The 19,707-nt window shown below is 44.2% G+C and overlaps 1 protein-coding gene across 2 annotated transcripts in view; it reads right to left on the reverse strand.

Moving 5' to 3' along the window:
• The window catches only part of ADCY8 (adenylate cyclase 8), a 235,353-nt gene that overhangs the window by 38,429 nt on the left and 177,217 nt on the right, over window positions 1-19,707 (reverse strand). The window contains exons 10-11 of one of the 2 annotated variants that reach the window (XM_018058572.1): window positions 14,305-14,506; window positions 12,175-12,264 (exon numbers count right to left, since the gene is read on the reverse strand). In XM_018058572.1, the coding sequence (XP_017914061.1) occupies window positions 12,175-12,264; window positions 14,305-14,506 (292 nt within the window). The remainder of the gene's footprint in view (window positions 1-12,174; window positions 12,265-14,304; window positions 14,507-19,707) is intronic. The other variant, XM_018058573.1, reaches the window with a different exon arrangement.

Below are 19,707 nucleotides of genomic sequence, written 5' to 3' on the forward strand. Positions count from 1 at the left end.
AATTCTGCTACCCAAAAGCTCTTGAGTGATCAAGCCTGGTCCCTGTTCCCGAAGCTAAATTGTCTTTGGAGATCATGAATCCAACATCATTCACCATAAGCTATCACCACCTCCCCAAAACTCTCTTTCCAATTCTTGGGGGGAACCACTGGCACCATTTCTCAAGCCAGAAATCTTAGTCTCATCTTTGCTGCTTTGCTCTTCCCCCATATTCCACAGTCTGGTCATCCTAAATTTGTAGATTCTATTTCCTCAATAAATCTCATATCTATCCACCTTTCTCCTATCTTATTTCTGTTTTAGTTCTCTCTTACAGTTTTGGAACAGTTTTCTGGCAGCTGTTTGCTTCTAGTTCCCAGTGCCCACTGAATATACACTACTGGTTTTTGTTTTTTTGGCCACACCACGAGGCACATGGGATCTTAGTTCACCAACAGGGATTGAACCTGTGGCCCCCACAGTGGAATCTTGGAGTCTTAATCCCTAGACCACAAGGGAAGTCTCTGAATACACACTGTTATTTTTCAGCCAGTATTTCTGAAACTCAGATCTGACCATGTCACTCCTTAACTTGAAGTCTTTCCATGGCTCTCTAGTCTCTCAAATTATATTCTCCTTCCTGCATGGCAAAATTCTCAAGACTGTCATATATCAGGTTCCCTTTTGCTTTCCAAATCCTGACATATGTTCCAGCCTCACTATAAACTGCAGAGAAGGCAGTGGCAACCCACTCGTGTTCTTGCCTGGAGAATCCCATGGACGGAGGAGCCTGGTAGGCTGCAGTCCCTGGGGTCGCACAGAGTCAGACACGACTGAAGTGACTTAGCAGCAGCAGCAGCACTATAAACTGGCTGTCGCCCACAGCTGTTTCCCTGCTCTCTTGTTCCTCTAGAAAGTGAAAGTGAAAATGAAGTCGCTCAGTCGTGTCCGACTCCTTGCGAGCCCATGGGCTGTAGCCTACCAGGCTCTGCTGTCCATGGGATTTTCCAGGCAACAGTCCTGGAGTGGATTGCCATTTCCTTCTCCAGGGGATCTTCCCAACCTAGGGATTGAACCTGGGTCTCCCACATTGTAAACAGATGCTTTACCATCTGAGCCACCAGGGAAGACCTTGTTCCTCTAGTGCTTTGCTTTTCCAGTGTCCTATTTCTCTCAAATCTCATGCATGTGACCAAGCCTTGCTCTTCTCACAGCATTAGCTCAGGTGTCTTCTCCTCTGAGAAACTTTTATGCAAATCCTTCAGGTGCTTCTGGATACGGCCTCATTCCTCCATGGCAACCTTCACAGCCCAGCATGATACCTGCCATCTTGTATTAAAAGTAGCTGCACAATAGGCCAGTTGGGAACCACTCAAGGGCTGCAATATTAGAGTGACCCCCAGGTGTCAGTCTGCCCAGGTAGATTTCAGCCTTCTATAGGAAGATCCTCAGCCCGTTTCCCTTATGGAAGGACCCACTATATCATTCTGGTTGAAAGGTTAGGATTCTGAGTATCCAGTAGGAAAAAAGAATAAAAATTGCATTATCAAAGACCCACTTGGTGGTGGTACTTTGAGTTTTATACACATGGTCTTCCCTTGTGATTTTTCAAAGCAGCTGGTCAAGATGGGATTCCTAATTTCCATTTAACAGGTGAAGAAACTGAGGCTCATAGAGCTTAAGCAAAATTTTCAAGTTCTCATAATTAGAAAATGATACCAAGGACACCTGGATACAACCTGTGCATGTAAATATTAACTCTAGTGGGCATACCGGGCTTAATTTCTAAAAACCATTCCAGCCTTGTTATGCATTCCAACAACTGGTTGTCTTCTCTCTCCTATGACATGAAGAGACAATTTCTGTATGGGCAGAGGAGACAGGTAAGAAATTCTGGAAATCTCTGAGCGATGACTGAAGGATTCCCATGTCTTGACAAAGTGTTAGGGGGAGCAATATTCTGCTTGCTTGAAACAAGCATTTTATAAACTAAACAATGAATCTTTCCCCTACAATTGTTGTCTGGGGACCTGCTGGACACCAAGAATTGTGCCAGGCTGGAAGGCACCATCCTAATGTTAAGATATTGTCACAATGCATCATTTTCCTTTTAGAGAAGAAGGAGGAAAAAGAATTTAACACAATGATAAAATTTTATCAATGATAAAATGTGATAAATCTTACACATCTGCTGACAGGGGTAGTATATACTGGAGTGTCTGTACCCATTTGATTGCTCTCAAAATCCCATGGCATTATGAAGTCACAGAACAAGAAGGAAAGAGAGCAGAGAGTTTTCAGAGAAAGGATCCAAACTTCCCGAATCACACAAAATTGAACATTTAGCAATTACGAGTCTCGGTACAAGCAGCACAGTGAAGGGTACACAGGCCAGCAACAGTGGCTTCCCTGTCTCTTCCTGAGCTCTGACTCTCTCATGGTCCAGGAATGAGGCTCTCATGAACACGGGGTCAGCACGGGTGCTGAGTGGGAATAACGGATCTGACTTTCCCAGCTGTTTCCTGGACCATATCAGGTAGGGGAAAGGGACATTTCGTACGTGTATGATGCTCTGGGACAGTCTGACTGCGTTTGGCTTGTTTGAGCACCATGGTTTCCATTTGACGTCCCCCTTCCTCCCAATACTAGAGGAAGAACGATGAGTGTTTTTTAGTTCATCATAAGTTGTTAACTTAGATCTGTTGAAACTGCATTTAAATTCCACAAGCAGATGTGCTGTTCGTGTCTGACTGGGGTTGAGGACGGACTCTTCTGGTTATTTCCTAGAAGCGACTGCAGCCCCAGTCAATATTTTAACCTCGTAATAATTCACGGGAAGACATATCTGTGTTAATGATGTTCACAAATAATGACTCATGGTATAAGTATGAAGTAAAACCTAAAAGATGAGCAGGCAAATAGCTAGTTCTTAGGGAAAGAATTTGATTTTTTCTACATTTTTAAAAAAAATATAAGAATGATGCTTCTCTTGATGATGCTTATTGGTCAATTCAGTGTAGTCACCTTGACGGACCATGTGTTTATCTTGATCCTGCTTCTTTGATGACTGAGCTCAGATCCCTGTAAATAATCTTCAGAGTCCGGTTTTGAAAAACACACCCCCACCCCCTCCCCCCGACAAATGCAGGTTTTCTATATTTGATTCCTAAACAATGATCTCCAGGCAGATTATGTCTCCCACATTGCAGGTGGATTCTTTACCTTTTGAGGCACCAGGGAAGCCCAAGCATACTGGAGTGGGTAGCCTATCCCTTCTCCAGGGGATCTTTCTCATCCAGGAATCGAACCGGGTTCACCCGCATTGCAGGAGGATTCTATACTAGCTGAGCTAGCAGGGATGCTCTTTCACTTTCACTTTTCAAACAAACGATGTCCAGCCAGATTACGCATCTTGGTGACTTTCAAAAGTTAAATTTGTTCCCAGAGGATAATGATTTGTCATTGCTGGACATACCTAGGAAGTATTTGCTGTCAGCAAAGAACAGGTAGCAAAGAGGAACGTGGGGGTGCTGTTGGAGTAAGTGTATGCTCTCCAGGCTCACTCTCTTGGCTTGGGCAACAAGTGAAGGTCTAAGAGGATCCGTCTTCCTGAAAACGATCTGAGTCAAGGTGGCTGCCATTTTGCAAATAATTGATAGGAGACTGATATTGCTATGAAAGTATGGCCTGCTCAGAGTTTTAGTCACATGTTATACATGTGATTATGTAGATAATCTCATGTTTAGAGAATGAAGCCTTGCACCTTTTTATTTTTCAGTAATTTTATTTATTTATGACTGTGCTGGTTCTTCGCAGCTGTGCAGGCTTCTTTTTTTCTAGTTGAGGTGAATGGGGGCTACTCTCTGTTTGCCGAGCCTGGGCTTCTCATTGTGGTGGTTTCCCTTGTTGGGGAGCATAGGCTTTAGGGTGTGTGGGCTTCCGCAGTTGTGACTCCAGGGCTCTAGAGCACAGCTCCCTAGTTGTGGCACACAGGCTTAGCTGCTCTGCAGTATGGGGGGTCTTCCCAGACCAGGGATCGAACCCACACCTCCTGCATTGGCAGACAGACTATTTACCACTGAGTCACCAGGGAAGCCCTGGCTTTAAAAAAAAAAAAATTGTATTCCTATTTCCTTCCTTAAATACAAATCTCTACTTTGGCAGATACTATTTACTCAATTATCAAAGCTTTAAGGAAAGGAAAGAGAAGGAGAAAAGAAACTAATATTTAATGAGTGTTTTATATATATTATCTCTATTTGTCACACAAACAATCTTATAAGATAGGTGTTGTTAATAATTCCCTTAAACAGATGAGGAAACTGAGGCTCAGAGAGGTTAAGTGATTTCCCCAAGGCTAAATGGCTAGTCAATGGAAGAAGAAGAGTGCTTGCTCATCCCATGTCACCTCACAGCTTCTATCATTCAAATCTATTCTGTTTTCCATGCACAATTAATGTCCTTAAATGTTTGGAATCCAAGCTTCAGTGAGATGGGTCTTGGTTTTTGGATCACATTGTGTTATTACAGCTTTTGGCTCTTTGTGGGGAAAGGCAATTCCAAAAATTAATTATCATTTGGGAAAAAACAAAATGATCTCCTCTATGTATTTAGCCATAACATAAAATTGGCTCAGTGTAGAAGAAAAAGGAGCTTATATAATATCCCTCTGTTCAACTAGAAAAAGTTCTGAAATTACAATGGTGCTATTTGATATTTATTTTTTGTTTGAAGTTTTTGGTGGACCTGCCACTGTGAAAGTCTGGAGAATCTAATTTTACCCTGAATGCCAGTTGGAGATTTTAGACTGCAGTGGATACATTTTCTTCCAAAATTACTCAAGGCTCTGATTCCTACCTGAGAAGTTAACCAGAGAAATGAGGGCAAGAGTTTAGGGAAACACCAATTTTTACAGTCACTTTTGGAATTTAAAATATCTGTTTATTTGCTTGAAGAATTCCACGGCCAGAGGAGCCTGGCATGCTACAGTCCACGGGATCATGAAGAATTGGACATGACTGAGCAATTACTGTGAACTATTTGCTTTATTATCACTCCTTTGATTCTGTTCCTCTCTTTTTGCTCCTTCCTGGTTTTTCTCCCTTTTGTCTTCCTCTTTTAACTCCCACCCCCTTTCATCCCTCATCTTCATCATCATGATCAACTGATGTTTAATGAGCATTTATTATGTACCAGAAACTGTAGTAAATATATACATGGATTCTCCCAATCTAAGTCTCATAACACTGTGAGGTAGGCCCAGCTGTTATCCCAGTGTGGAAATGAGGCCCAAAGACCATAGCTTCAAGTTCAGCCAAAATGTTCTGACTACAGGTTTTCAAGACTCTCTAATTCTCTTCCCTTTTCTCTCTCTCTGTTTCCTCTTTTGCACTTAAATTTTAAAGTAGTTTTCTTCAGTTATGATTCACCTACAGTGAACTGCATATATCTAATGCACACAATATGCTAAGCTTTGGTATTTGTGTACATCCACAAAATCATCACAATTATGAAAATGAATACTAGCATGAGTTTCAGTGTATCCCTTTACGGTTCTCCACTCCCATGTTCCTCCCTCTCCTCCCCAGGCAACCACCTATTTCTTTCTGCTATTATGTATCAATTTATTTTGTATTATACATTTTTATGTATAAATCTATCAATACATTTTCTAGAATTTTTAGATCAGTTGAGTTCAGTCGCTCAGTCGTGTCCGACTCTTCGCAACCCCATGGCTCGCAGCACGGCAGGCCTCCCTGTCCATCACCAACTCCCAGAGTCTACCCAAACTCACGTCCATCGAGTCGGTGATGCCATCCAGCCATCTCATCCTCTGTCATCCCCTTCTCCTGCCCCCAATCCCTCCCAGCATCAGGGTCTTTCCCAATGAGTCAGCTCTTTGCATGAGGTGGCCAGAGTACTGGAGTAGGACCATACAAATGCATACTTTTGCTTTGTTTTGCTTATTTCTGTCAGCATACTGATCTTGGGATTCATCCACGCGATTGCACATATATCCAGAGATCATCTCTCTCTCCTGATGTGTAGTAGTCCCCTGGATGGCTATTCTACAGTTTCTTAGTTTCTTTATTCTCTCAACTGTTTATGGACAATTGGACAATTGGGTTACTTTTAGTTTTTATCTATTACAAAGAAGGCTGACATGAACATTCTTTTTCAATACAGAAATATAACTTCGTATTTTTAATATAAAATATTTCTCATTTTACAAGAAGTTTGTTAAGCAACAGAGTGGTTGACTTGAAGGGAAAACATTCTAGGATTCATTTCCTTTAGAATAATTTATCCTTTCTTAAAGATCTATTGCCCTATATGTTTATTTCATTATCTGATTGGATTTCTTTTCATTTTTGTAATACAAAATAATAAACATTTTGATCTTTATAAAAAGGAGAAATGTCTTCTTAGAATTTTGGTGTTACTTTTTTCTTTTTTCTTTTTTTTGCCACACTGCATGACATGTGGAATCTTAGTTCCTTGACCAGGGATCGAAACCCAATCCCCAGTATGGAAGGGCAGGGTCTCAACCATGACCACCAGGAAGCCCCATCTTCCTTTTAAGATTATTTTGAAGGAAGAACTAGAGCAGCAACATATAATCTAGGGATAATTATTGAACACTACTGAAGCAAGTCTCATCTGATTGCTCTACTTAATGTCTCATGAATTATGGTATTTTTCAGATTGGCTGGTGGGAAAAGACACTATTCCCAGCCCAATGTGGGAGCCAGGCACTAATCCTTTCAGATTTTTTTTTTTTTTCTGGAGCATTGCTGTTTCCCCATATGCATGCACTGATCAGACCTCTGCGGATCCCTGAGTCTTCTCTATCAGAAACTCTCTTCTCGCTGGCAGTATGTCCTACAAACTCTAGCTACCTTGGTTCCCCCAGACTCTCAGTTCTATCTCCTCAAATCAGGGAGTTGCACTGAGTTCCATGTGCATTCTTCCAACCTGAGCCAGTCTGAAACACTCTTAATGCAAGATACAGCCCAGGCAATCATAGGGCTCACTTAATTTGCTTCTTGTCTTTCAGGGATTGCTGTCCTTCAGTACCTGATGCCCAGTGTCTTAAAAACTATTATTTCATACATTTTGTTAGTTTTTAGCTATTTCAGGTGGGAAGGCAATTTTAACTCTACTGTTCCACTTGAAATTTATCTTTTTAAAGAAAAATTATTAAATTGACTGTGGATTCTGTCTTGTGCTGTGCCCTCACGTAATGTTAAACAGCTATACAATATTGTCTTTTCTCTTAGAGCAATTTAGAAGTTTGAAGAGTTGGGGAAAATGTTCTAGCCAGATGAATTATAGAAATGACGGAGTGGGAGTATGAAAACGATGCCTTAAGGACATGTGAGATTGGCAGAAGCACACGCTAGTAAATTAATGCTCAAAATTCTCCAAGCCAGGCTTCAACAGTATGTGAACCGTGACCTTCCAGATGTTCAAGCTGGATTTAGAAAAGGCAGAGGAATCAGAGATCAAATCGTCAATATCTGTTGGATCATCAAAAAAGGAACAGAATTCCAGAAATGTGTCTACTTCCGCTTCATTGACTATGCTAAAGCCTTGAACTTTGTGTGGATCACAACAAACTGAAAAATTCTTAAAGAGATGGAATACCAGGCCACCTTTCCTGCCTTCTGAGAAACCTGTATGCAGGTCAAGAAGCAACAGTTAAAACCAGACATGGAACAACAGACTGGTTCCAAATAGGGAAAGGAGTATGTCAAGACTGTATATTGTCACCCTACTTATTTAACTTATATGCAGAATACATCACGAGAAATGCCAGGCTGGGTGAAGCACAAGCTGGAATCAAGATCACTGGGAGAAATATCAAGAACCTCAAGATATGCAGATGACACCACCTTTATGGCAGAAAGTGAAGAAGAACTAAAGAGCCTCTTGAAGAAAGTGAAAGAGGAGAGTGAAAAAATTGGCTTTAAAACTCAACATTCAGAAAACTAAGATCATGGCATCTGGTCCCATCACTTCATGGTAAATAGATGGGGAAACAATGGAAATAGGGAAAGACTTTTATTTTGGGGGGCTCCAAAATCACTGTAAATGGTGACTGCAGCCATGAAATTAAAAGATGCTTGCTCCTTGGAAGAAAAGCTATGAGCAACCTAGACAGCATATTAAAAAGCAGAGGCATTACTTTGCCGACAAAAGTCTGTCAGTCAAAGCTATGGTTTTTCCAGTAGCCACGTATGGATGTGAGAGTTGGACTATAAAGAAAGCTGAGCACTGAAGAATTGATGCTTTTGAACTGTGGTGTTGGAGAAGACTCTTGAGAGTCCCTTGGACTGCAAGGAGATCCAACCAGTCCATCCTAAAGGAACTCAGTCCTGAATGTTCATTGGAAGGACTGATGTTGAAGCTGAAACTCCAATACTCTGGACACCTGATGTGAAGAACTGGCTCATTTGAAAAGACCCTGATGCTGGGAAAGATTGAGGATGGGAGGAGAAGGGGATGGCAGAGGATGAGATGGTTGGACGGCATCACCGACTCCGGGAATTGGTGATGGACAGGGAACCCTGGTGTGCTGCAATCCATGGGGTTGCAAAGAGTCGGACATGACTGAGTGACTGAACTGAATCTGAAGGGATTGGGTATGCTTGAAGAAGTCTTGAAGGCTGGGTAGAACCTTGGATTCTACCCATGGGAGAGAAGTGGGAGAAAGTCCCAGGATGCAAAGACACCAATGATGACTGATGCCTGTAGGGAAGATTGGTTGTCAGGGACCCTTTAAAACCATAGCATACTCTGACTGCTCTCACAACTATAGCTGACTAGTCAATGACTGTTCCAATCTGCTACAGCATATAATAAAGGGGCTTGATTGTAAAATGAAGACCTTCCTATTGAACCTCCTGAGAACCACATTCTGAAGTTTGAGATGATGAGAATGGTTTCTGCATATGACTTTCATTCACTTTACAAACCTATGTCTCTTTGCTCTCCTAGACTACTTCTCAAATCATAGCTGGAACATGACTTTCCTCATGATCATTTCATATACCCTCACTCTTTTTTTCTTTAGTAATTGGCAAGCTCCAGTTCAGAAATAAACTTTACTTTATACCATATATGATGACAGTCTCTTATGTTTATGCCACATCATCCAGCTTAATTACCTGCTTCCAGACTGAGAACTGTTCCCCACGAGGGAGGTGGAGAGGTCCAGTATACAGATGAGGAAACAAGGGCTCAGAGAGAGGAAGTGATTTGCTTGGGGATACACACTTGTGAGTGATGGCAGGTGGTTGTGCAAATTAAGCCTTTTAGGAGGTTTGAATGTCTGATTCCTTCTACTTTGGTAGACAAATCCTTAGGTAGAGAAACATGGCCAGGTATATGCCAAGATGGCAAACGGTGGGTTTAACAAGGTTGCTGTGGTAGCTGATGATGGAAAGAGTCCAGGTGCTCACATTTTATGCCAGTGGGATTCCTGCACCTAGGAGATGTTGGAATTTGGCAAACTTTGCCTGGCAAGGGCTAGATAGCAAATATTTTTGACTTAGTTACCACTACTGAACTCTACCATTATATTATTATAAAAACAGCCATAAAGACATTGCTAACAAATGGGTGTGTCTGTGCCCCAGTAAAACTCTTTACAAAACAGGTGGCAAGTGGAATTTGGCCTGTGGTCATAGTTCACTGGCTCCTGGGCAAGATGATGTCTTTGGAGGAAAATTTTAATATTAAAACTGATTCATTTATTTTATCTCATTTTTTAACATTTCTATTTTATGAATATGTTTCATAATGTACATGATACTTTAGTACAATGGTGCATGTGTGCATGCCAAGTCGCTTCAGTCATGTGACCCATGGACTATAACCTACCAGTCTCCTCTGTCCATAGGATTCTCCAGGCAAGAAGCGGGTTGTCAAGCCCTCCTTCAAGAGATCTTCCTGACTCAGGGACTGAATCTACATCTTTTACTTCTCCTGCTTTGGCAGGTGGGTTCTTTACCACTAGCACCACCTGGGAAGCCCAGGACCTTGGTATACAATGCAGATAAATATATTTTTATGGTGCAGGTTCAAACCCTTTTAATTTGTAAACGAATCACAGCTGACATTTAATCAGCAGATATTTTGTGGCAGGTGTTGCGCTAAACATTTTCCATGGATTAATTCACTTAAACCTCACAATCACCCATGAGGAAGGTATTTTTTCCATCTTCATTTTGCAGAGAAGAAAATAGAGGCACAGAGATGAACTTATGTGATCCAAAAGCTTACCCACCACTTTGTTAGGCCTGGGAAATCCATGAGTGCTGTGGTCCTGAGTTTGGGAGTTCAAGTTTGAGGCAAGGGGTATATACACAGCATTGAATCAGAGGCCCAGATTAATACTTAAACACCGACTTCAAGTCTAGAAGCTCAACGTTTGCCAACTCATCTAGGTAAGCACTATGAGAACCTGATATTCTGTAACTCCAAAATCACTGTGCAAAGAAGGTATTATTTTTCCCACTTTACAGATGAGGAAGCTGAGGTTCAGAAAGAGTTTGAACTGATTCAAGATTCCACTGCTAGCAAGTAAAGGGGCTCAGTTGGGAGCGAAATCCAGCTTTTGCCTAACTCTAAATATCTGCTTCTTGGCTGACTTACTGCCTCTTGGACACTCTTCATGCCCTCCAAATAAATGTGTTCTCAGGGGGAGTGGTATCCCACAGACTCCACAAAATTAGAGAGCACTCCTTACTTGGTGGGAGGAAGTCCCAGAACACATGGTCTGCCCCACACAGCTGTGAAATCAGAGCTAGTCCCATCCTGCCCAGAACTTTCTTAGGAAGAGCCTTGTTCTTCCTTAGGAATGGAGCCTGAATTCAGAAGTGTAAGGCCATGAAAAACCAGATGTGGTTTCAACTGCAGCAGCAAGTCTTGATAACTGAATGAAGACGGGAAAGACAGAAAGAAGGAAGAATGAAAAGAAGTGAGAGAAAAGGCAGGTCAGGCAGGAGTAGCAGTGAGCAAGCTGCTTTCCGAACCTCTGTTTCACTGTCTACAATATGGAGATGGTGGTAGCATCCTCCATGTATCTTGAAGATGTAATGATTTTGTGCATATCCAGTAGATGCTCTATTACCTGAGGTCAGAGGTGAGGCAGAGAACCTCACCAGCCTCACCTGGACCAATTCTGGGGCTGAGGTCAGATAACAGAGCGCCTTTCCCCCACCACATGCTGGAAGGGGTCTCAGAGAACAAAAGTTTACCCAAGGTCCTCAAGGTTGGCTGGTGTCTACTGGGACATCCCAACCGTCTTCCCTCCAGACCCAGAGTTTATATTCCAATATGTAAAGGTCTGGGTCATGGCTTAACAGAACCAAAGATTGTCCTTTGCTTGACCCCTAGGTTGACCCCAAGGCCCAGGGCCAGCCTAGTGGCTATGGGGCCAGGAGATGGTCAGGCTTATACTACGATGGTAAGTGGCCTGCTGGGACACCGACTGAGTCTGCGATGCTCTGGGCACTTTCTATACCACTTTAATATGTTTATTTACTAATCTTTTTTTAGTTTTTTTTTTTTTTGGTCTCACTGCTCAGCATATGGGATCTTAGTTCCCCAGCCAGGGATTGAGACTGTGTCCCCTGCAGTGGAAGTATGGAGTCTTAACCACTGGATTCTCAGGGAAGTCCCACTTTGATTTATGTTTAGTTGTTTTCTGCATGTGTGATTCACTAGCTTCCTTTCTTCCTTCTATCTCCCCTTCTTCCATCCTTTCCTTTTCCAATGCAGCAAACTCTGAGCCGCAGCTCTGTGCTCTGCCCTGTACTGGAGACAACAGCACATTCAGCTCTAGGGTGTTAAGAGGAGTTGGGGGGAAATGAGAGGGAAGAGGAGGGAAAGGAAAGAAGAGAGTGGACAGAGGAAAAGTGAAGAAGAAGAGGAGGAGGAAGGAGAAGAGAGAAATGGGAAAGAGAGGCAGAAGGAGCAGGAAAGAGACAAAAGAGCAACAGCGGATACAAGGAGAGAAGGGAGGGCAGGAAGGGGAAGAAGAAGAATAGAAGGAGAAAGAGGCAGAGGAGAGCAGACAGGCCCCTGGGGAGCTAGCATGTCTAGGGCCCCTCAGCCAGTCCTGCTGACTCAGAGCTGGTGACGATGCCTAAGCCCCAGTCTTGCCAAGGGGAGCTCGTGAATAAATACCTCTGGGTAGGAGCAGATATCTGTAAACACAGCTGAGGAATTGAAAGTCAGGTTCTTCAAGGGTATCGACTTGTCAAAATCACACCACAGCTGCGGATTAAGAAAAAAAAAAAGAACAACAAAAAAACAAAACAAAACAAAAAAAACACAGGAACAACAAAGTCAGTGTGAGCTGGAGATGGAGTCCTGTGCTATCGCTGTGGGGCTTCGGCAAACGCCTGGGGCAGATAGGGCCCTCGAGGGGCTGGATTTCAGAATGCAAGCCCCGCTGGGACCTTCCGTTTCGTTTTAAGGAAAGGACTGGCTCAGAAAAAAATTTTACAAGCCAGTCATGAAACTAGGGTAAGGCTGCTCCACCAGCCCCATCATGGAGAGTCACTGGAGTGCGCTTGTGGGGCTTGGAAGAGAGAACCAGGTGGGGAACGCTCACAGTCTGTCTCCACATGAACAGCTGGGGGGACTCGAGGGACCCACAGGGCACGTGTTCCAGAAAGACTCTTAGCACTGGGGTGGTGGGCATTTCCTAGGCTAGAAGTTGCTGCAGGAGATCTTGCGGTGCTCAGAAGAGAATAGCTACCGCTGGCTGAACGCCTAGGCTGCGGCAGACACTTGGCATGAAAAGGGCATCACAACCTCCTTGTGATGTAGCTACTACTTTTATCCCCATTTTACAACTGGAAAATATGAAACTCTGAGAAATAAAGTAACTTGTCCAGGGTCATCGAGCTGGTAAGTGGTGGAGGTGAGATTTGAACACAGGTCTATCTGACTCCAAAGCCTCTGAACTTCCTCCCACAACACTGTGGGATGGTTGGCCCCAGTGGCAACCCTGACCTACAGTCACTGGGACGCCCCAGAAACATCTGATTCATCGAGAGTTGAGATCCTGGCTGCAGCTCTGCAGTCTGTGATCAATGACTAAGGACTTCTGTTTTCAATTGCCATCATCTATAAAATGTTCATTAGGTGATGAATTTAATTAGACCATGATTCCCCTTTTCTTTGTCCCATAGTCTCTTTACAATAAGGCCAACCGCAGAGCTTGAGCAACGTGGACACTAGGTAATTATTGGTCCAGTGTGAACAATGGATTTCAGGCAGTGTAAATCTCTGACTTACAGGCTGACAATTGTGGGGGCCGAACAGTTGGGCTCCCTGAACACTTGGAGACCCTCCCTCAGGCCCAAAGGACACAATGATGGTTTTGGCCACAAGATGATGCCTTAACTAGTCTCCCTCAATGCTCAAAGCCCAGAATCAGATCAATCTCTCCTAAACATCTAGGTTCCTAAACCATGGACACCACAAGACTACTGGGGTAGACACAGAAAATGCCTATAGCTACCACATTACCATTCTAGAGAGAATATGAGCTCACTGAAGCATGGGTCACCACATTAAAGACAGTGATAAATATGGCAGTTGCAGATTCATCCGAGTTCGGTGTGTCAAATCCGGTGTGAACCCTTAGAACGTCATAGGCAAGATGCTCAACCTTCCTGAAAGGCAGCTTCCTCATCTGTTACATGGGAACGGTAATACCTACCTGTGGCACACAGTAGGTGTTCAATAAATGACAGCTACTTATTTCCATTCTCCCCTCTCCGCCTCCCAGAGATACAGTTGGGCTAACGAGAATGAGCATGAGTCATGGAGTCAGACAGACCTTATTAGCAAGTTATTTCATGTCTCTGAGCCTCAGTTTCCTCAGCCGTGAAGTGGGGATAAAGAGACTTACCTCACGGGGTTTATGTGAGGACTAAATACAGGAAGCACAGACAGCTCCTCCTTCAGAGCATGGCACACAGCAGGGGGGAACTTAATGAGGAGTAACTCTTATTTATGACTTTAATTGTCTGGCCACTGAAAGTACAGAAACTTTAGGGCATTTGCAGTGCCTTTAGAGCAAATAACCTCCACCACTGAGAAAAAGACCATTTTCCACCAGTAAAATGTCCGGTTCTGATAGTATAGCAACGTCTTCCTTCTCTAACCCTGACCTTGGGGCTTGACCAGGTACATGAAGGCATGAATAATTAGTACCAAGGAAGGTGATGCCAGAGGCTGCAGGTTCTATAAACTCTTCATTCCTGACTGTACCCTAGACACCAAAGGACTTGCAATGCTTACGATATTTAGGATGGCTCCCAGGAAATTAATCAAGATGGATGCAAAGATGATGACGTTCCTGGCCAAATAGGTCTCGTTAATCCAACAGCAGGTTTTTCGGAGGACCAGGGGCAAGCACTTGTAATCCTCCGCCGTAGTGATGAGGACCAGAGCCGAGTGCAGCATGATCAGGATGGAAAACTGGATGGCCATGGGCATCACTCTGCAGGAAACACAGAATGTTGGGTCATGTGGCATTAATCAGGGGTCCCCCCTCGCTGTGCAACCCTGTCAATCATGTTCACGAGCGCCCTTCCCCACTCCTTGCACCCAATAATTTCTCTAAAGCTCTCTTTGCCCAGGAAAGGGGCTATTAACAAGAGACTTTTCAAAAATTACATCCATCCCTATAAAATATTCTCGTGAGAAACTTTGCAATGAACATCAAATATTGGGCTTGATCTGTTGCTTCTGCCCATGTTTTCCCACTGATTTCATCATTCCTCTTTGTCACTTGGCAACTGCTGCCAAAGCCACACACCACTGGAATTTTATCTGAGTGCTCTGGCTGTGGGAGAGATCCATATGCCCTTTCCCCCTGAAGGTGGGTGTTAGGAAACACTTTCCCTCATGACTGCTCCGATGCCAAGAACTGAACATGGCACCTCTCCACGTGGCTCAGTTTGGTTAGTGATTATCACAGTTTGCAGAGGCTACACTATGTGCTGTGTGGGAGGTGGGTATATGGGGCTTGTATTTGCCTAAGGTTTCAACATCACTCTCAATTACACATCTGGAGCTTCAGCGCTACGTCCCAAGGCAGCTCCTACCTACTGGACACCTCTGTTGGGGGTCAGGTGGTAATCTAAAACTCCATCTCTGGAAGCATCTGCTTCCTCTCCTTATCAGCCAACTTATCACCAGGATTCTCCTTGGGAATTTATCCTCTGTTCTCTCTACTCTACCCAGCCATTCGAGTCCTCTGCTGGCACCTCAAGTTTCTCTACCACTGTTTTAGCCAGCGAACTGCTGCATGTTCAATGGTGTCCTGAGGGACATGGTAGGAGGTTTCATATCTGTTCCTTCCTCCATAAAATGAAGTTCATCCCTTTGGCTTTAATATTTTGACTGGATCTCAACAAATGTACATTTACTGAATGAAGCTGAACCCACCTTCTGTTTGTTTTGTCCGCACCATGCGGCATGTAGAACTTCCCCAGCCTGGGATCAAACTTGTGCCCCTGGTGGTGGAAGCACAGTGTCTTAACCACTGGACCACCAGGGAAATTCCTGAGCCCACCTTCTGCTAGCACTGCCACTTCTTACTGTCTTGTCTAAACTTTATTTCTTATGACTAACACTAGGGTAAGTACTGTATTGAGCTCTTGATTATGTACTTAGGCATGTGCTAAGCACTTTATATCAATACATAATCTCTCATTTCCATTCCTCAGAACAAACCTAGGAGGTCTTTTGATCTCTTTTTTCACATGGAGAGTTAAGGCTCAGAGAGCAGCAACTCCCCAGGAGTTATTGAGTTGGTAAGTATGGGAGTTAGGATTGAAAGTCCACTCTGCTTTGTCACTTTGCTAAGTCTAGCCATATTGGTAAGTAATGTAGGCCCCATAGTTGCAGTCATTTCTTTTGCTTCTGTGGTTTTATTAGGGAGGCATCAGGGGTAACAAGACAAGAGACACATTTTGCCCATCTTCTAGGAGATCGTAATCTAGAGGGGAATACGGATATGCAAATGATGAACTGTTACATACTGTGTTGTGATAGAGAAAAGGTAATCAACAAACATGATTTTAAAAAATACAAAAGGAAATCAAGGAAAGGAAGACTTCCTAGAAGAGATGACATTTAGGTTAGGCCTTGGAGGTTGAAGAGCAGGATTTTAGGGAGGAAAGACTGGAGAATGTGGGCAAAGTAGCAGAAGAATGGCCCTCCCATGGCCCTACACAATGGCCCTACCAATGTGTAGACTGTCAATTTCCTCTATGTGGTCGACCATCATGAAGGCTGGAAAGTGATTTCTACAGCCCAGATATCGTTGTTGGGAGGGTTTTTTTTTTTTTAATGCCTGCATAATTTTGATTTTATGGATCACCTTGATAGGAAGTCTCTGCAGGAGTTTAAGATAAGAACAGAAGGTCTGTGCAGCAGTGGGTTCCCAGAGGGCTCCACACAGATGGGAAACTTCCCCCCAAACAGGCTGGAAAAACACTCCCTGACAACACACCATTATTCCTGGGCACCCAGGGGAGGCAAACGACGAAGAAGGCAGGCAGATCACTTTGTCAGGTGCTCCCAGGAGAGAAGGGGCCAATTCCAAGGCTGATGCTGATGCAGCTTAATAATGTGAGGCTGCCACTGAGAATACGAATATCTTGTTCCAAAGCGAAGGCAGAGGCAAATCAAGCAAGGACAGGTCTGAAAGCTGCTCAGCAGGAGACTCGGACTCTTTGATGGTCAAGGCTGCCATCTGGGTGGTCTACAGACCTCCGTACTACAGTGTACCTGCCCGGCAGGTTCTCACCGCTGCCTTTTCTCTTTTCCTCTCTGCACCCTCCAGGCAATCCTCAAGCACATGCCCTAATCATTCTGTTCCTCCTACCTCTGTATTTTCCCACTCTCTGGGGGTAGTAGGGGTCAGGGGTGCAGGGCAGGGACATCCTGGTCATCCTTCAAGGCTCAGTTTTCTCTGGATTCTTCCAAGACACCTGGCATCAGGCTTGTGCTTATGCTAAGCCACTTCGGTTGTGTCCAACTCTGCAGCCCCATGGACTATAGCCCCCAGGGCTCCTCTGTCCATGGGATTTCCCAGGCAAGAACACCAGAGTGGGTTGCCATTTCCTTCTTCAGGGGATCTTTCCAACCCAGAGATGGAACCCACGTCTCTTATATCTCCTGCATTGGCAGGTGGGTTCTTTACCACTAGTGCCTCCTGGGAAGCCCTGGCATAAGGCTAAGTACACAGCAAGTTCTCAATAAATACTCACTGCCTTGTTTTTTGTGACAGAGAGTTTCTTCTCATCAGCCTCCATAGGCTGTATTCCTATCCACACTTCAGCCCCTCTGCCTGCCCTCTCTGATGTATCCTTTACAAGAGGAGGAAGGACCAGCCCTACTGGTCAGCATTCATCTGGGGTGTTCAGTGGACCTGGTTCTTTCTGGAGGGCAGAGTCGCTGCTCAAGGTCAGCGTTTATGCAAAGTTCAGATGCTTTTCCTCTCCTCCTTCGAGATCCAGAAGGAGGATGGGATACTCAGGAAGCTAGAGCCTTGACTTTCCTGGTGGGAAGAGACTTGGTCATCTCCTCCCTTTGGCCAGACCATCTCTTCCTTTAAGCAAGGAAGCTCAGGTTGTCCCAAGAAGTCCTGATGGGCAGGAGGTAAAAGGTAGCTAAGGGCAAAGCCCTGTGTGTTTGAACCTGTAGCTCTGAAACAGCCAATAACACAGCTGGGGCAAGGTAGCGAATTCTTCTGAGCATCTTACTTGTTTCTTTTTTCCCCAGTAACTTATTTTTATCTGCAAAACCAGGATTTTTAAGTCCACCTCTTAAAGGAGGCTCTGAGGGTAAAATAATAAAGCAATGTAATGCTTAGCACATAATAAGAACTCAAAGAAAACATTCATTTTCTTTCTCTATTCATAGTGAAAATCTGAAAAAGCATTTTAAAGATCTCTGGGAAGAATGTTAATGGCAGGATAGGATCCCTAAGCAAGCTACTGGCACTACATAAACTTTCCTCTGGAAATCTCTGCAGCAGCTCTTCAGCGTTCATTTATTTCTGCACATGTAAACATTATAGCATCAATTGCGATTTTTATCTAATTATAGAGCTACTCAAGCATCCAGGGATTCTGAATTTGCTTTTGCATTGTTGATGCACATAAGAGGCAAGGAAACCTTTCATTTCTGAAATAGAGTCTGAAAATGAATGACAAAGAATTTGCAAACAGCTCCATTCAAAACATTTCTAGACCTTAAGTTCTAATTTGCCCTCTGCAGTATGTCATTAAAACAGGGTGTGGGCTGGTATCATGACTGGGTGTTTGCTGGGGAGACAGGGATCTGGGAAATGAGTGAAAAGCCTCTGGTGGCTGGTGGCACGACAGGAAAACAGAAATGCAGACTGCCAAGATGACATTCGTGCCACACTTTAGAATTGGCAGAGTGTCCAGAGGTACATCTCAGCCTCGTAGCAACCCCAAGAGGTCAGTATTTGTAGTCTCTTGATTAGGCGGAAATAAGGGAAAGGGAGTCAGAATTTATCAAAATGAGTATGGCTCATTTGATGCTTATAGCAACCCTGGGAAGCTGGCATTGTTATTTTATAGATGAGAAAACTGAGGCTTCAGAGAGGTTAAGTACATACAGCCAGAAGATGCACAGAAAGAATTAAGATCCTGTGCCTCTTTCTTTCCTATTTGCCCTCTCTTGCTTGCTCCCTCTCTCTTTCCCCTCTCCCTTTCTCCCATCCTCCCCCCCCCGCCCCCCGCCTCATTACCACGCTCAAAGACTTAGATACACTGTTCTCTAATTACAAAAGGTATCTTCTGGTCTTTCCTCAGTTTCCCCTTCTGGGAGAGAAACAGCTGCAGGCATGCGGAAATTAAAGGAAAGAGCCAGGCAAATCACTGTCTTTCTTTGCCAGGGTCCATTAATTTTTGCTTTGGGCCTGGGAATTCGCTGTGGTCATATGAGCAAAGACTGGCTCATCTGCTAAAGAGTCCATGATGGAAGAAAGGCAACTGCAAGGCACCTACCATCTGTTCAGTCTCAGAGAATCAGTCAGAAACAAAGTGAGTTGGAGAGGAAAGCGCTCACAGTGAAGAAAGGCTGGGCTGTCTGGGCCCAAAGTCCACTCCATTCCCCACATATGTGGGCTGTCTGGCCAGAGCTCAAGCTTGGAAGCTGTCTTCACTGTCAGTGCTTTATCTTTATGGAGCAAGTGAGGTTGGGGTGCTGGCTGGTATTTCTTTCTTTCTTTTTGTCATACCCTGCACGGCATGTGGGATCTTAGTTCCTGACTAGGGATTGAACTCGCACCCTCTGTGTTGGAAGCATGGAGTCTCAACCACTGGACCAGCAGGGAAGACCCTGGCTGATGTTTTAGTTCCTGGCTTCAGCTTGCACCCCAGAGTCAGAGACGTCATCCAGTCAGCTGCTAGGTGAGGTTCTAGATCTCTTGCCCCGAGAACCCAGGAATTGGGCATCAAGGTGGCTCAGCTTCCTTGGTCACCTCTCCTGGGAAGGCCAGCTGGGAAAGAGGGGGCACAGTGACCCCTTCTTTCATCCCAGGCGCAGGTCCTCAGGTCCAGCCTGGGCTTCTCCTTCACTCTCATCCGCCCTACACGGTCAGTCCAGGAAACTGTCAACTTTCTGTCCTAAATACGGAGCAAGTTCATCCTCTCGGGC

Source organism: Capra hircus, chromosome 14 (assembly GCF_001704415.2).
Source record: "Capra hircus breed San Clemente chromosome 14, ASM170441v1, whole genome shotgun sequence".
Classification (NCBI taxonomy): domain Eukaryota; kingdom Metazoa; phylum Chordata; class Mammalia; order Artiodactyla; family Bovidae; genus Capra; species Capra hircus.